This window comes from Fringilla coelebs (genome assembly GCF_963513975.1).
Source record: "Fringilla coelebs genome assembly, chromosome: 6".
Classification (NCBI taxonomy): domain Eukaryota; kingdom Metazoa; phylum Chordata; class Aves; order Passeriformes; family Fringillidae; genus Fringilla; species Fringilla coelebs.
Genome location: NC_140034.1, coordinates 9,016,448 through 9,038,883, shown reverse-complemented (window position 1 = coordinate 9,038,883; position 22,436 = coordinate 9,016,448). Strand labels below are relative to the sequence as shown.

Here is a 22,436-nt window from a genome sequence, read left to right as displayed (position 1 = left end):
CGGACAGCACCCCGAGCACCCCTCTGCAGCGAGAGGGACGCGGCACTGGTTCCGCGGAGATGGTCTGCCAGGGCGAGACCAGGACACGGCAGCGGGGCTGCCAAGGGAATACACCCGGCAGAACACAGCTTTGGGGCGGCGCGGCGGAACCCCCGCCCGGGAGGAGACAAACTTCCCCGGCGGGGCCGGTCCGGACCCCCGCCCCGCCCGCGCCCCGCCCCGGAACCGGGCGCGGCTCCCGCGGGCGGGCAGAGCCCGGCGGCTGCGGGTGGCGGAGGGGCTGCGGTGAGGGGCGCTGCCCGCAGCAGGGTCGGGGGCCGAGAGGGTCGCTGCCGTCCCCGCCGCAGGAAAGCCGCCGCGGTAAGGCCGAGCTCCGCCTCGGGGGCGATCGCGGGAGCGGGGTCCTCTCGGTCGGGAGAAGTTGGGCTAAACCCCCTCCCGGGGCTGCAGCCCGGCTGGGCATCCCCCGTGCCCCGCTGCCGGCTGCTGAGACCGGCCGGTGTCCGCGGAGCAAGGAGCTCGGCGGGCCGGAGCTGCAGGAGGGATGGCTGAGCGCAGGGGATGGAGGCGCGACAGAGGCGGGGAGGTGTAGGTGGGACCCAGTTTGGGCTGCAGGTGTGGCGGCATCGCCGGGACGGGCCCCGCTGCCGCTCTGACGGTACACGGGAGAGGCGGGAGCCGGTCCGGGCTGCGGATGTAACAGCGCGGTGTATTTATGGGCGGGATGGAGTCCGGATTGCAGGTGCGAGAGCGGAGCGCACAGGTGGGAGCCGGTCCCACTGCAGCCGCGGACACACCGTGCGGGGGCTCGGGTGGTGGGATTGCCGCTGCTGGGTGTCCTTCGGCTGGCAGGTACAGCCGCACGGTGCATGGGTGCGACGTGGTCCGGATTGCACGTGTAGGTGCAACGTGGTGCGGGTTGCAGGTGTGATGTGCAGGCGGGATGTGGTCCTGCTGTGCCTGGGGCTGGCAGAGCATCTCCCAGCACGGACTGGATGGATGGCGTGCCTGCGTCTGCGCTGGGCCACTTTCAGGCTTTTGTTTTGACGGATTCTGTTCTGTTATCCAGTGGTTTTCAGACAAGGTCTCCCAAGTCCTGCCCGGTTTTCCCACATAGTTCTCTCCAGCCTCATCCTCCCTTTTGCTCAATAACTCTGCAGTGATTAAATGGCTTCTTGCAACATCGGTATACAGAGCTGAATTCCAGAGCTCGTGGGTGGGGAAGGAGTGCTCAAACATACTGATTTTAGAAGAAATACCCCAAAACGGTGCTCGTGGTTGTCCCTCCCTGTACCAGATCAGCACTGTGAACTGCACATTCTTTTTTGGATTCTTAAAACTGAAGAATTTCTCTGGGTAAACACGGTGCAAAACACCTCAGGCTCCCTGATAGACTGCAAGGAAACTTCTGGCTTGAGTTAGTTGAAAAGGAAAGTTGGACTCAGCAGAGTTACAGTGAGCTTGCTATCGTCCTACTGAACTTGCTCAGAATTTGGGCTGTCTGGCCACTAATCTCATTTCTCTTCCATCCACTTAAACTTATTTTTCCACTAAACAGAGGCTGCCAAAACCAGAGGGCAGGGGGGAAGGGATCGCAGGAATCTGAGGATATGAGATTTTTTTTTTTGTCCTGTTATAAGTTAATAATCCCATTCTAGGCTGTCATCCAAAAATATTGCTGAAAAAAATGCAAGCAGTGTACAAGACCCATTGTATAAAAGATAATCTAAACGTAGGACAGGAAGAGACCTGGCAGGTCAGCAAATCTAAACACAGAATTATATTATGCCTTATTGCACATGACTGTAATTCATTTATTGCCAGCCTTCTGGGAAGAGGAAATTTCACACCTTAATTGAACTGATATTATAATCCTTTCTCCAATATATGGCTTTCTCTTACTTTGTATTTGCCCGGTGACTGCTTCATTCTCCCTGCCTGGTGCTTTTCTCTTATCAGTGCAGAAATAGGAGTTGCATGCTTTTCTCTTTACTGTGCAATGCCAAACAAGCTCCAACTCGCTGTCTGCTTTCATGAAGCAGGCTCCAGCTTCTGCTGATCCCTGGCAGTTGTGAGCTGGGCTTCCTAATCTCTGAGTTCCCTGTGGATGAGCAGAGCTGCAGAGCTCAGAGGTCTGTCCTGTGCTTCTCATGTTTTTGACACCTCACCTAGAAATAAATCCCTCACCAGGTAGGTGCTGCAATTAACCTCCTCCTCAGGTTCCTCCTGTCCTGTGATGGGGGGTGGGAAGGGAAGGGAAAATCCTGGGATTTTCCTCTCCTGGTGTCCATCTGACTTTTTGTTTTCTGCTGTCAGCTCTCATCATATTCCAGCCCCATATTCTGTTAATCCCAGTTTTATTGCATATCCCCACGTTCTGTGCTGGTTCAGTATTCTCTCAGCTTTCCCCACTTGCTCTGTCATGAAGGGAGAAGTTAAGTGGGGTGGAGTCTCCCTCACTTGCAGTAGTGACCCCTACTAGACCAGACTGACCCCTTCCATTTCATTGTCTGATCCTTCTAGGTCTGTACCCCGCTTATTACAAATTTTTATCTTCAATTTGCAAACTTCTGATTTCACTGGACTGCACAGCAAATGGCTTCAAATGTGTTGTAAGCTGAACTTTGTCCTGTCATGTGTGCCAAGCGTGCTGGATAGTTTTCCCAGAGTAGCTGAGCAGAAAATTTTTCTTACCAAAGCAAGCTAAATTGCATTTTGTCCTTCTTTCCACCCGATTTACTTCCATGGCAGCAATTATTAGATGTGGGGTTTTTCTGCAGTGATTATTCTGTTGATGAGGATGTTTAATCCCACCATTGTACTGCAGCCAGCTGTGAGTAGAAGATGGGTGTAATTCAGCAGTGGGGAACAGCACCCTGCTGCAGGTTGGGCAGTGAGCAACCTTCATCGAGCTGAAGGAACTTCAGACAAGCTCAGTGCTCATATCTGAGCTCAGGTTAAGCTCCCACTTGAATGTCCTTGCTCTTAATATTTGCAGTGAGGTCTATCAATAATGATTCAGAGAAAATACCACTGAACCAACAAAGTCAGGTCATGGGGCCAAACAGTGACACTGAACAAATCTAGCTCTGCTCAGTCCAAAATACTGCAGTTGGTAGGTGCAGATAAATATAAGGAGTTATCCCTGCTCCATTCATTAACATTGTACATTGCTTTTTGTATAACTAGGTGAAAACTACCTAAATATTTTGCACAAGGTAGACACAGCCCTGCAGCATGATACCCCTCATGTTCAGTGCATGACTACCTGCTTCTGACTTAATATATTATAATCCCTTTGGCATTATCCACCAAGTTCAAGTTTATTCCAGTGTTTCTCAGAATTGCCTGTGAGCAGTTTATCATACAGTGTTCATGAGCTGGGTCTTGCAGAGGCTGCCTTCATCTCCCAATGGTCAGAAAAAGCACTGAGAGCACCAAGTGCTGCAACAGAGTGGGCAAACAATCTGTATTTTAATTTTACTGAGATTTCTCCAGTCCTGTGCTGCCAACCAAAATGCTAAGAACAAATTCAGGGAAGGAAACAAGTCACATCAAATTTTGAGTTTTGACTGTCTCCTTCTAAAGAAAGGCAGCTTCATGCTCACAGGTCTGGTGTGGGGTTGTCACACCATTCCAGAGGTTCCAGTTCTTCAGCCATGCTTTAAGGACTGGAGTGAAGCACAAATTGGGAATGCTTAAAGAAAGCATTTGGGTGACTTTTCAGTGCCTCTCAGATTCCTTGTCAAGGGCAGGTATCCTCTGGCTCCTTTTTCCTGGGAAAAAAAATAATAATGAGCATCAGCCAAGCTTTATGATTGCTACCAGATAATGTCAGTGGTAGATGAGGTGATTTTATGAAACTGAATACAGAAGAAAATAGGGTGTGGGGTTCAAACATGTGGCCCTGAGTCACTGCCCGGCATCTACAGGAGTGCCCAAAATTAAAAGTTAGTGATTGTGTAATGTGGCAGATGAACATTTGTTGCTGCTTTGTCAGCCAACCTTTCACATCTGCAGGAAGCATCAGGAGAGCATCTAACAGCATGGTGGGTTTTCTGTTTGATGTAATGAATGCATATTGTTCATGGATTCAGCTGTTTCTACTATTATAATACCTGAGCTGACATTTCAAAGTGCTGGGAATGCTGGAGCCACAGATCAATGAGACTCTTAAGCAAGCAATAGTGTTTGCAAAAAGCTCTGTAGCATTTGATGGTGTATTTCAAGGTCTCTGAAAAACCATCTGAGTTGATAAAGGACACCAGACAAAGCCAGAAAGGACTGAGAGACAGTGGATGAAATCCTCATTCCAACATTGGAGTCACTCAGCTGATTCCGGAGTGTTTAATAACCACAAAAGAAACAGCTCATTCCAGGAGGGACATTGGTCCAGCACTTTGTCCAGTATCACAAGAACAGGCAAATGAAGAGCTGCCAAATGCTGTAGTTGGTAAGGGCTGATGTTGAACTTGGCATGGTTGGAGTAATTATCACCAGGTGCTGCTACTTGGCATTGACTTCCCACTTGTTGTTTTTACCAGGATCATTATTCAGCTGAGGTGTGAGCAGTATTAATTTTGTGGAATGTTAGAGGCCAGAGCAGGGGTTTGCTCTTCCATTAGAGTCTGTGAGCAGGTGTCCTCAGTCACTCCTTGGTGCTGATGGTTTGCATTGCTGCTCCCAGAGTACCTACAGGCTCTCTGATGCTGATTTCATCCCAAACCCAACTTGCAAAGCCTTTTGGGGGCCTCTATTGCTCCCAAGCTGATGGCTAACACTAACATTAAACATCACTGGTGGCAGCTGGCCACCTTGGAGCTGTGTGGGTCTCCACTTTTCCAGATGGGAAAGCTGAGTCACATTTTAACAAGCAAGGACAGCAGAGGAATTTGGAGACCACTCCAGGAAAGTGTGGGAAAGGAGGCATCCTGCGGCCATAAAACCTCTATATTTAGTTGTACTTTAGGATGGAAAATGTTGGTGATTTTGGCAGTGCAGAGGCCCAGTGAGCTCCACTCCAGTTTGCTCTGCACAGGGAGCCATGGCCACCTGTCCCACCCCTTCCCTGCATTCCCCAGAGGGAGGAACATGCCAGCCCCACTCCTGTCCCAGGGACTGCAAGGCAAGCCCTTCCCTGGTGGGAAGCACAGCCAGAGGGGATGACAGGAGGGAAGCAGCAGCAGCAGAGCCCCTTTCCTCTCTCCAGATCAATGAATGAGGTTGGCATCATCTTGATTGATTGATTTATTTATAATTTTGGTGAGCAGCTCTGCTTTTGTCAGTGCGGCAAAGGCATAACTGTTACACTCGCTCCGTGGGTTCAGTTGCATTATTTTTAATGAGGCAGCTATCTCCGTGCTGCTTCTGTTCTGCTGGCTTCCCCTTTCTGGGAGCTGTCTGCTCTTTGCTTGTCCTGCTTTTCTGTTAAGTCATTGCTGAGCATGGGCTGGAAGCAGTGAGCTAAGCATTAGCTTTATTTTCTGACAGAGGTTCCCACAGTACAGAGCAGCAGCTTTTTGTGAGCAGTGCTTTTCTTCCCACAGCCTACTGAGAAGTCAAACTGTGCAAATCAACTCATCCCACCTTCTGGCCCAGATCAAGGTGCTTCACCTAAATGAAAGGATGGCTGCTGATTTATTCATAGGAGTGAGTGCAGCCCTGGAGGGCAGGATGTGCCACCCAGGGCTGCAGGAGGAGAGGCAAAGCCACACAGCCCTCCCTGGGCCATTCCTTGTGTCCTGGCTCATCTCTTCCCTCAGCCCTGCAGGGCTGAGCCCATTCCCTCTGTCCCAGCAGGTCCCCTGGGGGCACAGGGTGGCACTGGGGCGTTCTGGGGTGCAGCTCTGGGGTTTTGCCCCCCTTGCAGCCCACAGCTGTACGCCCTGGGTGGCTGCATCAGCTGTGTGAGTAAGCCTCCCTCCTGCCCCAGAAACAGCCACAATCTCCTCTGTGTGTTTTAGCTCAGAAAAGGCTGATTCATTCTCTGAAGCAGATTAATTACTTCTGCTATTTAGAAAAGAAAAAAAAAGATAAATCCTTTAGAATTGGTCGGCTTAACTGTCAACTGTGTGCACAATGCAGTGCAGCAAATCTGCTCTGAGCCAGAGAAGAAAAGTTCACACTTCTTACAGTAAGAAACTGTAAGAATGCAATATTTACCTGTCATGTCAGCAGTGGGCTCTGCTATTTAGAAAGTATTTGTGAATGTGTCTTCTTCTTGACTTATATGACAAATGGTTCAAATGTGAGCCTGCCATGAAGGTGAACTGGGGAATAAATGTTTTTATTCCCTGATAGATTTTATAACTTGCTTCCTTTCTGGTTTGTGTCATGCCTATGTGGCAGCAGGCTCCCTGAGTAGCTCTCATCTGAAAACTGGCTGAGCTGCTCCATTTCTCCCTTGGAAGGCTCCTTTCCAAGCCTGCCTGGCTGTGCTCACTTGTTTATGCACTGATGGGCTGTAGTTTCCCATTTCAGAACAAGCTGTCCAATATTCATGAGTTATTTTATATTTACCCAGTCCTGAAGCTTCTTTTATAAGCCTGAGGATAAATTTTGGGTTTTGTTGTTTCCATTACTGGAAATGGACTGAACCTCTGCAAACATTACCAAGCCTTAAATAAGGCCTCTATTTATCTAGAAAGGAAGGGAAAGGACTAACACAAAGCTAAATTGATTTACAAGCCTGTAATTCCCAAACCCCTGTTCTGTTAACACTTGTAAGAAAGCAAGCCATATGTGAAGAGATGAATCACTTATAAAATTATATCCTAATATTCATTGTATATTAACTTATCAGACAAACATAGTGATTTTCCTCTCGAAGATTAATGACAGCCACATGTTCAGCTGGCATAAAGCACTGCAACTCTTTGGACTATGCATACCTGAGGATAGGATTGAAAACTGATTTCTTTGCAAAGAACAAAACCGTATCTAAAGTGATAAGGAAAAACTGAAAAAGATCAAAATTATAATCATTAGATATCCTGCTTTGCATAATAAGGTCATTTTGACCAAGCATGAAACCTTTCCCATGATCCCCAGTTGGTTGGGCCATACTGAAATCTTTTCACATTAATTCAAAGACTGGGTTGGAACTGGAAAGTTAGTATCTAAGGGGACAATTTTAGGTCCTCTCAAAACAGCTGGAATGAGTACTGTAGCAAAATGAAAGGTTAAACCCATTGATGTTGTAGGATTACTGTGTTACAAAATAGGCCCTTCAAACTTTTTTACCCAGCAGTAGAGAAAATACTCCATAGGCGTCTTTGGACTGGATTAATGTTGAAATCATGCTAAGCCAGCCTTCTTCAAGCATTTATTTTAAACAGCTCAAATGCTTAACTTCTTGAATTGGCAGCTGAGCAGGTTCTCTCATTAGCCTTGGTAATGTTCACATTCACACCAGTGAGCAGGAAAATACCTGGCAGTATCTGGGGCTGGTCTCCTTAATGTGTGCAATACCTGCTTCACCCCTGCCATTAGGAACCCTGGCTGTGGTCAGCCTTATCTGAACAAAAACACTCAGGATGTTTGCATTTGGGGTGTTCAGCAGATGAGATACCAGCCCCTGTGATTCAGCAGCAGCTGAATGGAAAAGCTGATCTCGGGAGAAGGGAATGGCATTTGTAACCAGTTTGGAGAAACACTTCCCCCTTCTGCACCATGCTGATGTTCTCATAGCTCTGTTCAGAAGGGATGTCTGTAAATATGGGTCTGGGTAGCTCTTTGGCTTAGTGATGCCCTCAACCTTTCCTCTGTGGACCTCCAGCATCAAACTGGTTCTTAGGGAAGAGCTACTGCCTGCCTGAAGATCTTCACCCTTGTGCAGGTGGGGAGGGTTTGTGCTTGTGCTGGAAGGATGCAGCTAAACCCTGTACCTGGGCAGGGCCTGCTGCCTGTCTTTGTCTGGGGCAGGGCTCAGAAGGTCTTTTTTCTGTAATTACATCTTTTTGCTGCTGCAGCACCAGCATGTGTGCCAGGGAGCAGAGTCCAGCTGCTGTGGCACCCTTCATCCTGGCAGCGCCTAAGCGGCTCCCCTGCAGCCTTGGCACGGGTGCACTGTATGTATGCAGGATAAATAAACAATAAATATGAGCCTTCTTACCTGTGCTTAGCAGCACATACATCCCTTAGAAACCTGCACGTGGCTCTGTGCTCTGGGCAGAACTGCTGGTGCACTTTGGGGTTTTGGCAGAGATTTTTGTCAACACCTTTCCAAATTAAGCTTCCAGGTTCCTCACAGTTCATGGGTAAATCTCCTCAGGTGGACGCACCCTCCCCAAAACACCCTCCCCATGTTTCTTTCTTGCAGAAGCTTTCTCCCAAAAGAACTGCAGAGCAAATGTTATGGATGTTTTAAGCAGATCAACCCCATTAGATACAAAACTCTCAGAAATATGCTACTGGCAGTAGCAGAATCTTTTATTTTTGTTATCTGAAGTATTCATCGGATGAAGAGTACTTCAGAAGGCTTTTTTCCCCTCCTTCTAACATCCTCCAAAGTGAATGCATTTAGCCACAAAGCAATCAGAGAGCTGGTCTGTGACAAGAGAGCTGGAGGGATGTCAGTCTTCAAGGAGAGTAGAGAAATTCAGTAAGAGCCAGCAGCACTCAGCTCTGCAGTTCCTGTCTTGCTCCCGTGGTTTCCTGAGGATGCTCAGATGTCTCTGCTCCCCACAAGGGAGCAAAGTGGCTGCTGTCACTGTGCTGTCCCAATACCTGGGAAGGTCATAATTAGTTCACCCCATTTACACCCCAGTAGCTCTTCTGGCATCTCCTGCTGCCCCCAGTGTACAAGGTCATGTTGCTGAGGCCAGAAACCTTGTGGGCAGGGGGAGGATTTGGCTCTTCCCTTAAATTTTACTTCGCTCTCTCCCTAAATTTGTACATCTTCTTCCATGCCTAATCCCCCTTCAGTGCCATTTCAGCACTTTGTTTGGCACTCCTTCTGCTTACCTAACTCAGAGTTCAGTTCTCAGATGAGCAGAGAAATTGAATTATGCAAGTTTATTTCCCTAATTTTCCCCCTGTAGACCTGTAGTTGTTATCACTTGCCCCATGGGTGACAGAGTACCCAACAAAAACCATCACAGAGAAGCAGAGGTGATTATTGCACCTCGGATTCTTGAATAACATCTGTGCTGATGTTCAGTGATTTAGAAGGGAGTGATAAGAGGCATTTTAGGCAGGATCACCTAGAAAGAGCCATTGCAGCAGACCTCTGGCTGGCACAGGTCTCCCAGTGAAATGAGCTGGGTGTTCCCTTTCCAAAACCCTGGACATGACTTCCTTGAAAAGACACTGGTGTGGTAATGAATTTGTCACAGAAACATAGAGCAGTGAGAAGACACTGATTGCTGTCATTAGGAATAATCTAATTCCTAAAGGCAAATGGGTTGTATTTATGTCTGTTTAATTGGATTCCTGAATTATGTGCACAGGCCATGTGGGCAGTCAAGCCATTGCTCTGTGATTCAGAGGCAGCAGAGTGATACTCAAAAAGTAGAGGGTCTCTGCTATATTTTACCTAACATGGAATTAAACTCTTAGTTCTTGATGTAATCTATTTGATTTTGGTGTAGTTAATATTCAGAGGACCACCAAATCATCTGCTAGAAAATTGAGGTAAAATTGGGCTGATTTGCTGGGGGAAAGCCATTTAGCCCTCTCTCTGAGAAACTTGGAAGTTCATGTCCATGTAGCCTGCAGAGGAACAGTGCAGCCTGAGAGCTGGTTTTCCTGCTTTTCAGCCCAATTTCTCCACTTCTGCTTTTTTGTTTTTGGGTTTTTCGGGGGTTTTTTTGTGGGGTTTTGTTGGGTGGGTTTTTTTTTTTTTTCACGTCAGAAATGATGGAACCTCTCTAGAAGGAGAAACATTTCTGTATTTCTTGGATCCGGCCTTCAGATGAAACCTAATGGGCCCTGATTGATAACCTTTTACATTGCTTCCATGGTTTTCAAGGACAGGAATTTGCACCATCACAATCCTTTCTTTGCAGGATTTTTTTTTTCCTCTTAATTTTATTTTTTTCCCCTAAAACCGGCTGCGAGCCTGGTCCTGCTCCCAAGAGCCAGATTAGTGACTAATCTTTTGAAGCCTTGGGGATTACACTTCAGGACTGCATGAAATGTAAAGGGACATTCATTTGCTGCTGTAAAACCCATCCTGAATTAACAATAGTCCTGGATTGTATGTGCACACCCCCAGAGTGTTTCCTATGGCAGGATGGGGAATTATGCAGAGTCATTTCCTTGGACATTACATTGTTGTGGTGAAACTGTTTTAATTAGAAAGCACGTGGGCAGTTTGGTCTCTTAAAGGCCAACTGAATTTGGACCAAGGGGCAGACAGATCAGTGTATTTCTGATACTGGGGGAGTTGTGCTCGTGTACACAAGGCTTGAGTTTCCCACCTAAGGCAGGAAGACTCTTGATGTGGGTTCCAACTTTTGATCTGGGAGGTTCAGTTCAGGGTAGAACCTCACAGAGTAAGAAATAAACATTTGAAGCTGAACTGCTACCCCTGAGCCAGGCAGGAGGTTTATGCTGAAATGGGCCACGTTGAAATATTCACAATTTAATAATGGCTGGGTTCACTTAACACCTCCTGAGGGGCTGAGTGGATGCATTTTGCAGCTGTGGCTCACAAACTAGCTTTCACATTAAATATCAGCCAGAAAGGCGCAGAGATGTTTTCTGTAAAAAAAAAAAGCTTTTAATGTCTTCAGAGCCTTCTCAGCCCATAAAAGCTGGGCTGAAGCTCAGCAGGACCTCAGTGGTGCCCAATGTGAGCAGAATTCTTGTCATCGAGCCCGTGTCCAGGGGACACTGCCAGAGCTCCCAGCCTTTGCTGGGTGGGCAGCCCTGGGTTAGACATCCTCAAGATTTCAAGCTGTTCTTTCAGCATTGCAAAGACCCCTGAGGCCTTGCACTGTTTAAAGCTCTGGTGCCACAAAGCCAGAAAACCCAGCTCAGCTTATGCAAGATGCAAGGGGCTGTCCCCACCCACACCAGGGCTCTCCATCCCACCCCCTGACCACCCTGCATCCTCTTTTTGTTTTTCCTTTCCTCTGCCAGGTCGTTACCCTGCTTTGGTCATTTCCCTGCTTTGAGTCACCCCATGCCAGGAGTGCTTCTTCATACTGGGACACAGACATGGAGTGGGGACAAGGCTCCCACCTCCCCAGCCCACGGGGAAGTGACACCTGCCAGCCACCAGCACGGGGTGAATGGGGGTGACAAATGACATGCAAATGCCTTCCCTGGAGTCTACAGAAAAGTCACTTCCTTGCACCTTTCTGGAGAGTGGTATTTGCTTACTATCAGACACTGACATCCTGTTGAACTTTCTTAGAGTGTGTGAATTGTAAAGACGCTCTTTGGGGATTTACAGTATGTTGGCAAGAAGGTTGCTTGATGAGAGAAGGAGAAAAGGACCTGGCTGGGGAAGGGAGGGCTCACACAACTGGTTGAGGAGTATCCTTCCATGTGGGAGAGACAATGGAATAAGTTGGCTTCAGCTCTGAGGTAGGAATTCTTCCCTCTGACAGTTTTCTCTGTCCTCTTGGCGTCCTGGGGAGGTTTTTAAAAACATCAGCAACAAAAAAAAAAAAAAAAGGCTATAAAAGGGTTTTGGCTGTCATATCTGCTTGTGTGACAGCTTCCCACAGAGCAGAAGCCAGGAGTCTTAGAAAGTTACCACTGCACTGTCCATGTTGCTGGGTAACAGTTTCTACTCCTCACATGACCCCAAATGATAACAATGACTGCATCCCAAAATGCTGAATGGTGCTGAAATCGCTGGCAGATGGAGCTGCTGCCCCTGCCTGAGCCTGCGGGCGCTGGAGCAGGGGAATCTCCAGACCCACCTTATTCCCATCTGAGTCTTCATGGGACCTGGACCCCAGTCCCATTCCTTTCTGGCTGGAGTCAGGAAGCCCCTCTGGCAGCAGTGGGGAAGGACTGGGGGGAGGCACTGGGGGCTGCACCCTCTGCATGGGGCCAGTGCTGGCCACCACCTCACCTCACAGCCCTGCAGCCTGTGTGCCTGCCAGGGCTGGGGTACACGTGAGGGTGCCCAGGGTTTGTACCCACCATGGAAAGCTGGTTTGTCTGACTCACACAGATAAGCCACTTTCCCCTCCAGTGGCAGTGGCCATTACAGAAACAAAATCTGACAGCTGCACCAGTCGGGTTTCAACCTGGCTCACCACGTAAAGGGAAGTGATTATTGTGTCTTCACGCTTACAGTAACAAAGAGAGGTTTCAAACCCATTTGGAGCTAAGCTTGTGGAACCTCTCATATAAATAATGGTTTAGAGGCCACTGAAGACATAAATGTCCTTGAGCATCTCACTTGAGCTTGATTAGTTTGTGGTCCTGTAGCAGCCCAGTGAGAAATGTGTTTTTTCACTGAGGAAGAGTGCACCAGTGATTTTTTTTTTTTCCTGGTGGGGTTAAATCTGGTGTAACTCCACTGCTTCCAATACATATTGAATGGACACATTTACCCATTTTGTGAGACATCACACAATAGTGCAGTCTGTAGTTGCCCAGGAGAGAAAAGCTGTGCTGGCACGCAGCATCCTGATAGTGGTGAATGGGACTGAATCAGAACAACATGTTTTTCCTTTATTTGTGAAAGAATAAGCTATACTGGCAAAATACATACAAATTTATAGCAGGATGGGCACCCTTTGTCTGTGCACTGAAGTCCTTTTCTGGGATTTTGCTGCCATTGCCAGCCCAGTGCCAGGCCCAGGCAGTGTGGATGGCTCAGTTCCTGCCCACAGCTGCAGCAGGACGTGTGTCCATGCTCCCTCATTTCCTAAGCACAGAATACTCCCCATAATGGTTTGCAGCACTGCTGAGGCCACAGCTGACCTGGGCTGTGTTGTGAGAGCTCCTGTAGGCTGTGCCAAAGCAAAGCACAGCGTGCCAGAGACCTTCTTCAGTACTGAAGAGCAAGAGTGGGCACTCATTCCAAAACCTTTTCATGTTTTGATCATGAATCACACGTTCTGGCCTCTGATACAGGTGGTTACAGAATACCTGTAGATCTAAAGACTGCTGAGGCTACTGGCCATGGCAGCAGAAGGATGGAGCAGCACTTGCTGGGGCAGGGTCTGTTGTGCAAACCTTGCCTTGGGTTTGCTTGCCTGAATTTCCCACCGTGCCCTTATTCCAGCTGCCCTGGGAGACTGAAAATGCTGCTGGCTCCCACAGACACTGATGGGGTCAGGTTGGTGTCTAAAATAGAGATCTGTGGTTTCCCCCAACTCATCTGGGTGCATGGGAGGATGGTTTGTTGGCCTTCATGTGGTTGAGCTCTTCCAACGCTGCATAGGAAAACAGCAGCACAGATGAAAGCAAAACGAGAGGTGAAGGAAACACATCACACTTCCAGAAGTGATTTTGGAAAGCACAAAGCCAGGATGTTGTTTCTTTTTAGGGACTGAGTAGTCTGACATGTTGCAAAATACAAAGGCTTGGCATGTTCCCAGCAGCAGAGGGAAAACTGGAGCTCCCCAGAAGTGAAACCTGTCATTAGCAGTCAGCCAGGCAGAACAGGCTCCTGAGTGCCAGGAGCAGGCATGGAAGGGAGAGGGAGCTGAGCAGCAAAAAGCAGCTTTCCTCACCCTGGCAGTCTTGTGGAGGGGAGCAGGGGGCTGTGAGGGCAGCATGCGGGATTGGGATGCTCCCAGAATTCTTCAAAGGGCAGCAAGGAGCTGCTGTTCCCCCTCACACACAGCAGCCCCAAAGTCCCATTCTTCTGCATAGGCAGTGGGTCTGCTCCCCAAAAATTCAGAATAGTTTTGACCTGCAGTTTTTCTCCCTTTTGTTTTCACTCAATTATACTTAGCTGCCCCGAGAAATCTCTTTTTACATGTCCTCCCCAGTCCTTGCTGTGATCCGTGTCATCCTGGAGGCATGTAATAATTTAGACTGAAAGCTGTGCTCTGCAGCTCTGTTCTCTGCAGCTTCACAGGATGGAGGAAGTATTGATGTGCCCTGATTTATCTCCCACAGATGTCATCTCCCTAGGAGTGGACTTGAAGGACAGAGAGGCACAGAAAACTGAATCTGGGAAGCACCTGATTTAGAAAGAAAGGAGGAGAAAATTTTACAGACCAGGTTGGATGGATGCAGAGAACATTATAACTTTGCAAACCCAGTGATCCAAGGAGTTGGCACCATGAATTGTGATGTTGCTGTTGCCACGTGCAAGAACACAAGCTCTCAGGATACCTTTAGGTTCCCCAAAGGAATCTCCTGAAATTGAGAGTACTTTTACATTGATGCTGCTTTAGACCTTCTAGCAACCTTCCAGTATCTGAAGGGTCCCTACAGGGAAGCCAGAGAGAGACTCTCCATCAGGAACTGTAGTGACAGGACAAGGAGTAATGGGTGCAGATTGAAAGAGGGGGAAATTTTTTACTGTGAGGATAGCTAGACACTGTCACAGGTTGCCCAGGGAGGTTGTGGATGCCACAACCCTGGCATCCAGGCCAGGCTGGATGGGCCTTTGAGCAACCTGGTCTGGTAGGGGAGATGGGACTAGATGATCTTTAGGGTCCATTCTAACCCCTTAGCATTCTGTGATTCCCCATCAGGGCTAACCAGCTGCTGAGGGTGAGAGGATGAGGAGAGGATTGCATTTAAGGCATGTGGAGGTGGCACTTGGGGACATGGTTTAGTGGTGGGCTTGGTGGTGCTGGGTTAATGGTTGGACTGGATGATCTCAGAGGTCTTTAATCTAAGTTAAAGTATTCTGTGGTTCCTTGTTGTGGCTGTGAGTGTCCCCACAGCAGCAAGCACAGACAGGCTGTCAGTGCCCAAGGGAGCAGCACCAGCCCCGGTGCTGGGGAGGCAGAGCGTGGGGGCTGCAGGCACGGTCAGACACAGGCTCTGGGGATATTGCCTCCACCATCACAGCCCCCTCTCTGCCCTGGGAAACAAAAAGCAAAGCTCCCTGTGGCCTTCTGCTCACCAAAAGGTGAGGTGTGTTCAGCTGTCCTGTCTGGTTTTGTCAGGACACTTTCCTTCCCTTGGCCAACACAGTGTAAATAGCCCCTGTGAGCCTGCCATACAGGTGTGCTCCATTTCAGTCCTGTCTGTCTCACTCTGCTGAGATCATTCACCTGCTAACAAGCTCCTGTGGTCAGAGATAGAAGACAAAACCAACAGCCCTTCAAGGATGTATCCGAACATCTTTGCAACACTTTGCTTTGTGGAAAATATGGAAAGACGTTGCATTCACAATATATCACCCTTATCTGTGTTTGTAAACAGATTTATCACACCATCTGCAAAGTCGTATTGCCATCTCCTCCATATTCATCTCCTTCCCATTTATAGAGTACAGCTCCTGTTTATTTTATTCCCTTTTTACAATTAGATGCATTAGCTACCTTTATCCTTTCCTACAAAAAGAGTGCACTCTCTGTGGGGAAGAATATTGAATCAATCCAATTTGTTCATTTTAGTGCATGAAAACACAAACCAGGGCTGTTTGGAGGGGTGCTGCCCGCTTCTGTTTCTCATCTCTTCACATCTGTGCAGAGCAGGTGGGAGGGAAGGATAATTCAGAACAAATCTGCTGGTAAACAGGATGCTCTCCCGGTATTTCCTGCCTCCTGTTGCACTGGTGGAGCTTAATTTTCAGGAATCAGCTAAGCATGAGGTCAATAATGCTGTTCTAATTTCTCTGACTTGCTGTAGCTGATACAATATAATACAAATACGATATAATGAGGCAGTCATACATCTGGGAGCAAAAGGTCAGCCTGCTTGGTTATCTGGCTGGATAAGAAATGTTTATTCATGTTTAAATGAAAAAAAAAGTGATTTTTTGAGTATGAATGAAGTCACACAAGGGAAGAGGAGCCTGCAGTTGGCAGCCACTTCTGCAGCCCCAGGGGCTGACCAGCCCCCAGGTCAGATGGTCCTCAGTACTGCCCCACACTGAAGGTCCAGCTTGACCCCAGCACTGGAAAGAGATGTCTGGGCTCCATGCACAGAGAGCAAGAGAATTTGACTGCAGGGGGACCTCTCCAGCCCCATGGCTGTGGATTTGCAGTCACCAAAGAGGTGTGGGATGCTGCCCCATCCCTGTGAACCTGGGGCAGGAAACTTTTGCTTCTCTCCCTCCAGTGAGGAAGGATTTATCTTCTCCTTTGCATCAAGCCTAACCCAAATTCCTGGGCTTGAATACAGGGGAGGGACTGGGGTTGACTAATCCCAAAAAGAATTTTACCAAGAGTGAGTAAGGGCTCTGGACTGCAGGGAGTGATGACAAACCTTGGAAATTCAAGCCTGTGCTTTGGCAGGGAGGTTTGTTTGGGGATTGGTTGGGTTGGTTTTTTTATGGTCCTTTTTATCACTTTTCAGCTGTACAGTGTGTTCTCAGATGGTATATTTGCCACTTCATGTTTTTGGATCGCAACCATCATTTTTTCAGCTAACAGAACAGGGAGCCACTGGGTGCTTGGCCAGCTTCTTTCCTACTGGAGCAAAAGAAAACTCTGCAAGAGGGTTTCTCCAGAGCTCTCTAAATGGATCTTCTGTCACCAAATCCTGCTAGCTCTTCCACCCCTCTGACCTCTCAATGCAGATTTTGATGCTGTGAGCTGCCAGAAAGTCCCACCATCACATTTTCTCAGGGAAATTTTTCAAGTGTCCTATCCCATCACACTTTGCATCTTTCCAAGAGGCATATTTAGGCCTATAATATCATGCCTGTCACTAAGCACTGAGCAAATCTTTTGGCTGTTTATTTGCCAAGGGGAGATTGCCAGAATGACTCTTTGGGCAAAACAGAAGCTGCAGGGAAGGAGCCAGGACCTTTCTCAATGGCACAGTCCCCAGGAAAAATCACACAACAGGCTTTAAAATGAGATTTTTTTTTTCCAACCAGTGTAAAGGGTCCATCCTTTATGTTGCCTTTCTGGAAACAAAACCTTCCTGAGATTACTTAGTTTAGATTTTTCAAGCATTTTTTTAGTCACTGCTGGGCTAGAAAGCCTTGTGCTCGAGCTGGAAAGTGAAAATAAGAGTCTGCCATAATCCCCTCAGTCCCCTCAGTGCTGAGTTTTGGGGCCAACTGGCCCCAGGTTATCTTGAGCTCTTTGCAGGCTCAGCAGCCCAGGGGAACAGAGGTACTGATGGTGTGGCAGGATGGGGAGGTGGCATCAATTTTTGTGGGGAAAACTGTCATCTATGGGAGTAATTCAGCTTTTAAACAGAATCAGAGATTCACAGAATATTCTGAGTTGGAAGGGACCCACGAGGATCATCAAATCCAACTCATAAGTGAAAGGCCCATTTGGGGATCAAATCCACATCCTTGGCATTATTAGCATGGTGCTGTGACCAGCTGAGCTAATCTCAGTGGCCAAAACTTTGGCGTGCAGCCTTGAAAAGGACCGGCATCGTGTGACTTGGTCCCGGTGAGACTGAAAAATAATAATCCTGCCTAAAACCGTAAAATCTGGCATCAAGAGTTGCACTTGGCAGTTTCTGTGTGCTGAATCAGTTCCTGGCCTTCCCTGCTGCTGCTGGCCTGGCTGGACAGGCCATGCCCTCCAGGAGACGGGCCATTGCTCCCCATCTCCAAAAAAGGGCTCTGCTGTGTTTGTAGCCAGCCTCCTGCTGCTCTACCTGCACTCACAGCCTGCCAGGCTCCGGCATTATCAGGCATAAACACCAGTGTACAAACATATTTGCTGTTACAGCAGACAGGAAGGGATTAAGTGAGTGCTATAAAATTAACCTCAACATCAGTCAAAAGAAACAAGAGCGAAAAAGGAACAGGGTAATCAGATGCTCTTACGAGCAGGATATGCTCAGAATTATTTTTCCATCCCATTACAAATGCCTAGAAACTGCACAGCCTCTCCAGCACAGTGAGATTCTGAAGTGGTTTAATGGGCATTAGGAGTTCAGAGCTGATAATGCTGCCTCCAACCTTTTCCTTTCACTGCATGAAAATAGGTAGTGGCAATTGACTGGTGCAAATTGGCTACTTTTAAAGCTGTGTTTGCTGGCTTGGATGTGCTAAAAGTCTCTCCACAGAGTCTTCAGAGCCTGAATGTAATGTGTGTGGGTAAGGTGGGGATATATTTAGTTTCTTCAACAGAGGACTGGTTCCAGTGTATGTCCTACATGGTGGAAAGCTCAGACCTGCTGTAGTAAATGACCTGCTGTAATTTACATCCCAATTACTGATTAAATACTAATTAAATTACTAATTCATTCACTAATTAAAAAGCAGAGCTACTAGATATTTTTTGGTCAGTCCAGACAAACTCCTCACTTTGTCTTTTCTTTTTCTTTCAGAACAAACTGTTCACCATGTCAATCAAAAAGGAAGGTGCCCACAAGAAGTGGGCTGCCCTGAAGGAGAAGCTGGGACCCCAGGAGACCGACCAGACAGAGGCCAACCTGGAGAATGCAGAGCCAGAGCTGTGCATCCGCCTCCTGCAAATGCCCTCGGTGGTGAACTACTCCGGGCTGAGGAAGAGGCTGGAGAACAGTGATGATGCCTGGATGGTCCAGTTCCTGGAGCTGTCTGGGCTGGATCTCCTCCTGGAGGCCCTGGACAGGCTGTCAGGACGAGGGGTGGCCAGGATATCCGATGCCTTGCTGCAGCTCACCTGCATCAGCTGCGTGCGAGCGGTGATGAACTCCCACAAAGGCATAGAATACATTGTGAGCAACGAGGGCTACGTCAGAAAACTCTTCCAGGGTGAGGGGACACCTTCCTGCTTCATCCATCACATGCAGCACTGGGTGGAGGGGGCACTTTGCTGTTGCTTATCCTCCTGCCCTGCACCAGGCTAGTTGGAAAGGGTTGGTCACAACTGATTCATGAGATTGGCTTTTTCTTTAAAATAAAACTGCTGTGAAATCACATTGCCTTTGCCACCCAGTGCTATTTCCACACAAATATTGTCATAGTTTGCTGAGGAGCTGGGGATAAACCCAGCCTTATCTGTACACAGGCATGGGGAATCTTCAGCTCTTTGGTTGTCAGCAGACATTTGCTATTCAGTCTTTGAGAGCCCCAAGGGCAGAGGAGAGGAGCTGAAAGGGCTTGGAGTCTTGTAGCCTGTAAAGAGGAGGGGAAGTGGCATGTTTGGACTCAAGAGAGGCTGCTCTGTGTGCTGCTCACTCTGCTCCTCCTGGAAGATGGTCGGTGACAGCACTTACATTCTCCTGCCATTCACTTGGCTCATCATTAGCTTTGAAATTCATCAGGGCATCTTGTAGGACTTACAGTACAGCACTTAATGGTGCTGGTGCTGGAAGGATGACTTCTGTTCCCAGAAACCCTTATTAATAGCTTTTAAAATGCATTTTGTCTGAAAGCTGACTTGCTTCCCTCTTTAGTTTTGAAGTCCCTGTCTTTCCTCTTCACCCTGGGTTTTCTTAGCCTATATAAAATATCGACCTGGCATTTTTGTGTTGTGAAAATGGGGGTGTCCTGGATTTTCAGTGCTGGAGCTTCTTTGTGCTCTAATATAGGAAAAATAAGAGAGCCTAATGCATTCCCTCCCAGCTCCCAGGGCTCACAGAGAAAGAGTAGTGCAAAAAGGGAATACATGGGGACCCATTGGAACAATTGCTCTAACTCATATCCATATTTAGCTTTTCTGCACAAAAAATAAGTGTCATTAATCAAAGAAAATTGTTCCTCTGCTGTTCTGGAAAGTTCCCATATGTGAAAATGGGAAATAAATTTTGTAAATGCTGGAAAATCTTGGCTGCTCTTGCAGCATGTCACTGGGACATGGAAAGGAGGAATTTACAAGCTGCACCAAAATGCCAAAGGGATACCTGTAGCATTTACTGTTCCCACTAGAAGTTACCATTATATAATGCTATTGGGATGGGATATCTGTACATTAAGATATTTCTCTTCCCATCTTCCATTGTACTGGATCCCCTCTTTCAGTCTCTTTTCAACTACTGCTTGTAAATTGTGTAGCAGAAGACACTGAGATTTAGAACATTGATGTCATCATAAATTCTGCTTTTTTTTTGTTCTGTTTTTCCTACAGCACTTGACACTACTAATGTCATGGTCAAAAAGCAAATATTTGAGCTCCTGGCTGCACTGTGCATTTACTCATCAGATGGCCACTCTTTGGCTCTGGATGCTTTGGACCATTACAAGGCAAGTGTTTGGTTGGAGCAGGAGGAATGGCTCAGCTTTGATCCATGCAGACAGATCCATACCACAGAAAAGGGTGGGAATAAAGTTTATTTTGCATTGTTTTGGTAAGAGAAGTAGGGGTTTATAAAGTGAAAGCTGTAGGAAGTCTTTTGTGGTCAGTGTAGGTCTATGGTGCTGTTCTGTGACTTGTGTGGACAGATTACTGCCACCCTCAAGGTGTTTTCTGGCAGCAAAAGCACCACCTGATCAGCAGAATAAATGGTGCCACATCCCCAGGTTTCACTGCCCACGAGCTCAGGTACATGCATCAGTTACCAGAAAGCACAAAGGGACCCAAGAGGTGTTTTCAATGACTTTCTGTGCCAACCAGCCCCTGCTCCATAAGGGAGGAGTGCTGCTTTTACCCCTGTCTTCCTGTCCTGTGCACAGCAGGACAAACTGAGGATTTCAGATGCTAATTCCATCTGAGAGCCTGCACCACGCTCATGGGCAGTTCTGTCTGTACAGACCATCCCTGTGTAATACCAGCTGTGTTTCCCTCAGAGTGTGAAGAACCAGCAGTATCGGTTCAGCATCATCATGAACGAGCTGTCCAACACAGACAACGTGCCCTACATGGTGACACTGCTGAGTGCCATCAATGCCATCATCCTGGGCAAAGAAGAGCTAAGAACAAGGACACAGATCAGAAACGAGTTCATAGGTGAGGATGTTTGTTACACTTTCCCTGGAGAAAGTCAGTTACCAAGTGAGTTTTTTACAGATGTATCCATAAAGTGCCTGAAGAGGCTGGGGAGCACCCTGCAAATATTAATTTTCTTCTTTCTTTTGACCTTTATTCTCAACAGCCTTTCTGTCAACAGATTTTATTTTGTTGCTTTCCTATAGCTTTGATCTTGTCTGGAATCCCAGCAGCACTGTATCACTTGAGCTTCTTCAGAGCATTTCTATAACCAACCATCTTATGTGACCACATTTCCATACATTGCAACTACTTGTAAGAGTTGATAAAGTTTCTTCACTCTGTGTCTGCTCAGCTGAGCCACAGAGGCTTTCCCATGGTTCAGAACTTTCCAACTGCTGGAATCCCAGGCTCCTAGGTACCATTGTTGGGATTCACCTCACGTGCTGGGGCAGCTGAGCTGGTGAGCCTGGGCTCCATTTCTGTCTATGGAGATCAAGGAACATTCGCACTGCATCAGACTGATTTTAGATGTCTAATTTGGACTGAGGTCACTCTTGCCTCAAAAGTGCCTGTGTCAGTCAATAACCCCAGGGGGACTGTGCAGTGGTTCCCTCAGGTGCTGCAGATGTGTGCTGTGGTGTCTCATCATTTACCAGGCGACTCTACCCACTTTGATAGATCCATCTGAAGATATTTTCACTTTTTCTCTCTACAAAAAGTGTTTGTGAACATAACCTATATAAAGATCATAACAAATAAATACCAAGTGGGTCATAATGCAACTATATCTATTTTTTTTCACCTGCCAGGGCTTCAGCTGTTGGATGTTTTAGATAAGCTAAGGTAAGCATCTCTACCTAAATTTTTTTTTAATGGGTTTCACAGTGAAGTAGCTTTGGAAACTTAATACTTAACCAATCTTCTGTTGTGTGAAGTGGGGTGTGCTTGGGTGGAGTGGACCATGCTTGTATGCACCCATTCCATGGGAGCATTTGGCCAGTGTTAAGATGCTGTTGCCAACCACAGTGTGACAGGGACAGCTGTTGGCACAGATGGCATGCACAGAGGCTCTGGGCACAGATGGAGTAGCAATGTCCTCATTGAGGCTGTTTCAGACTGAATCTGAAGCAGTGCTGTGGGCTCACTGAGCAGCTCACTGTGTTCAACACCCCTTCACTGCTGCTGTTGGTCCCAGAAGCATCCAGCTAAAACAATTTACTAATGCATATATGAATGTAATTTTAAAATTATGTTCTATCAGAAACATCTGTGATAAATTGTAGAATGCAGTTTATGTGAGTTGCAGTTATCCATGTAACTGAAATTGCTCCATCCAACACCATAAAAATTAGGGAAGAGAAGATCTTTTATTAGAGCAGCAACTGTAAAATTCTAACACTGAGTGGTCTTGAGAGTGCTGGAAAAGTCAGCTTTAGAGTGTCTGTGGGTTTTTTTAATTCAATTATGAATAACAGAGAAGGAGGTTTTTCAAATAGAAACATCACTGGAATATTTTCAGTTAAAAAAAGGAAGGTGGTGGCCTTATTTCAAAAAGGTCAGAATGCC

General features: G+C 47.3%; 1 protein-coding gene across 1 annotated transcript; it reads left to right on the top strand.

Annotated features, from left to right (window-relative positions):
- Window positions 1–270: 270 nt before the first annotated feature.
- LOC311155088 (inverted formin-2-like) lies at window positions 271–21,717 on the top strand (the record flags this gene model as incomplete). Its single annotated transcript, XM_084207995.1, has 5 exons — window positions 271–360; window positions 18,346–18,754; window positions 20,070–20,185; window positions 20,729–20,888; window positions 21,680–21,717. Exons 2-5 carry the CDS (start codon window positions 18,361–18,363, stop codon window positions 21,715–21,717), a joined length of 708 nt encoding a protein of 235 aa, XP_084064121.1. The 5' UTR covers window positions 271–360; window positions 18,346–18,360.
- Between the last annotated feature and the right edge of the window lie 719 nt (window positions 21,718–22,436).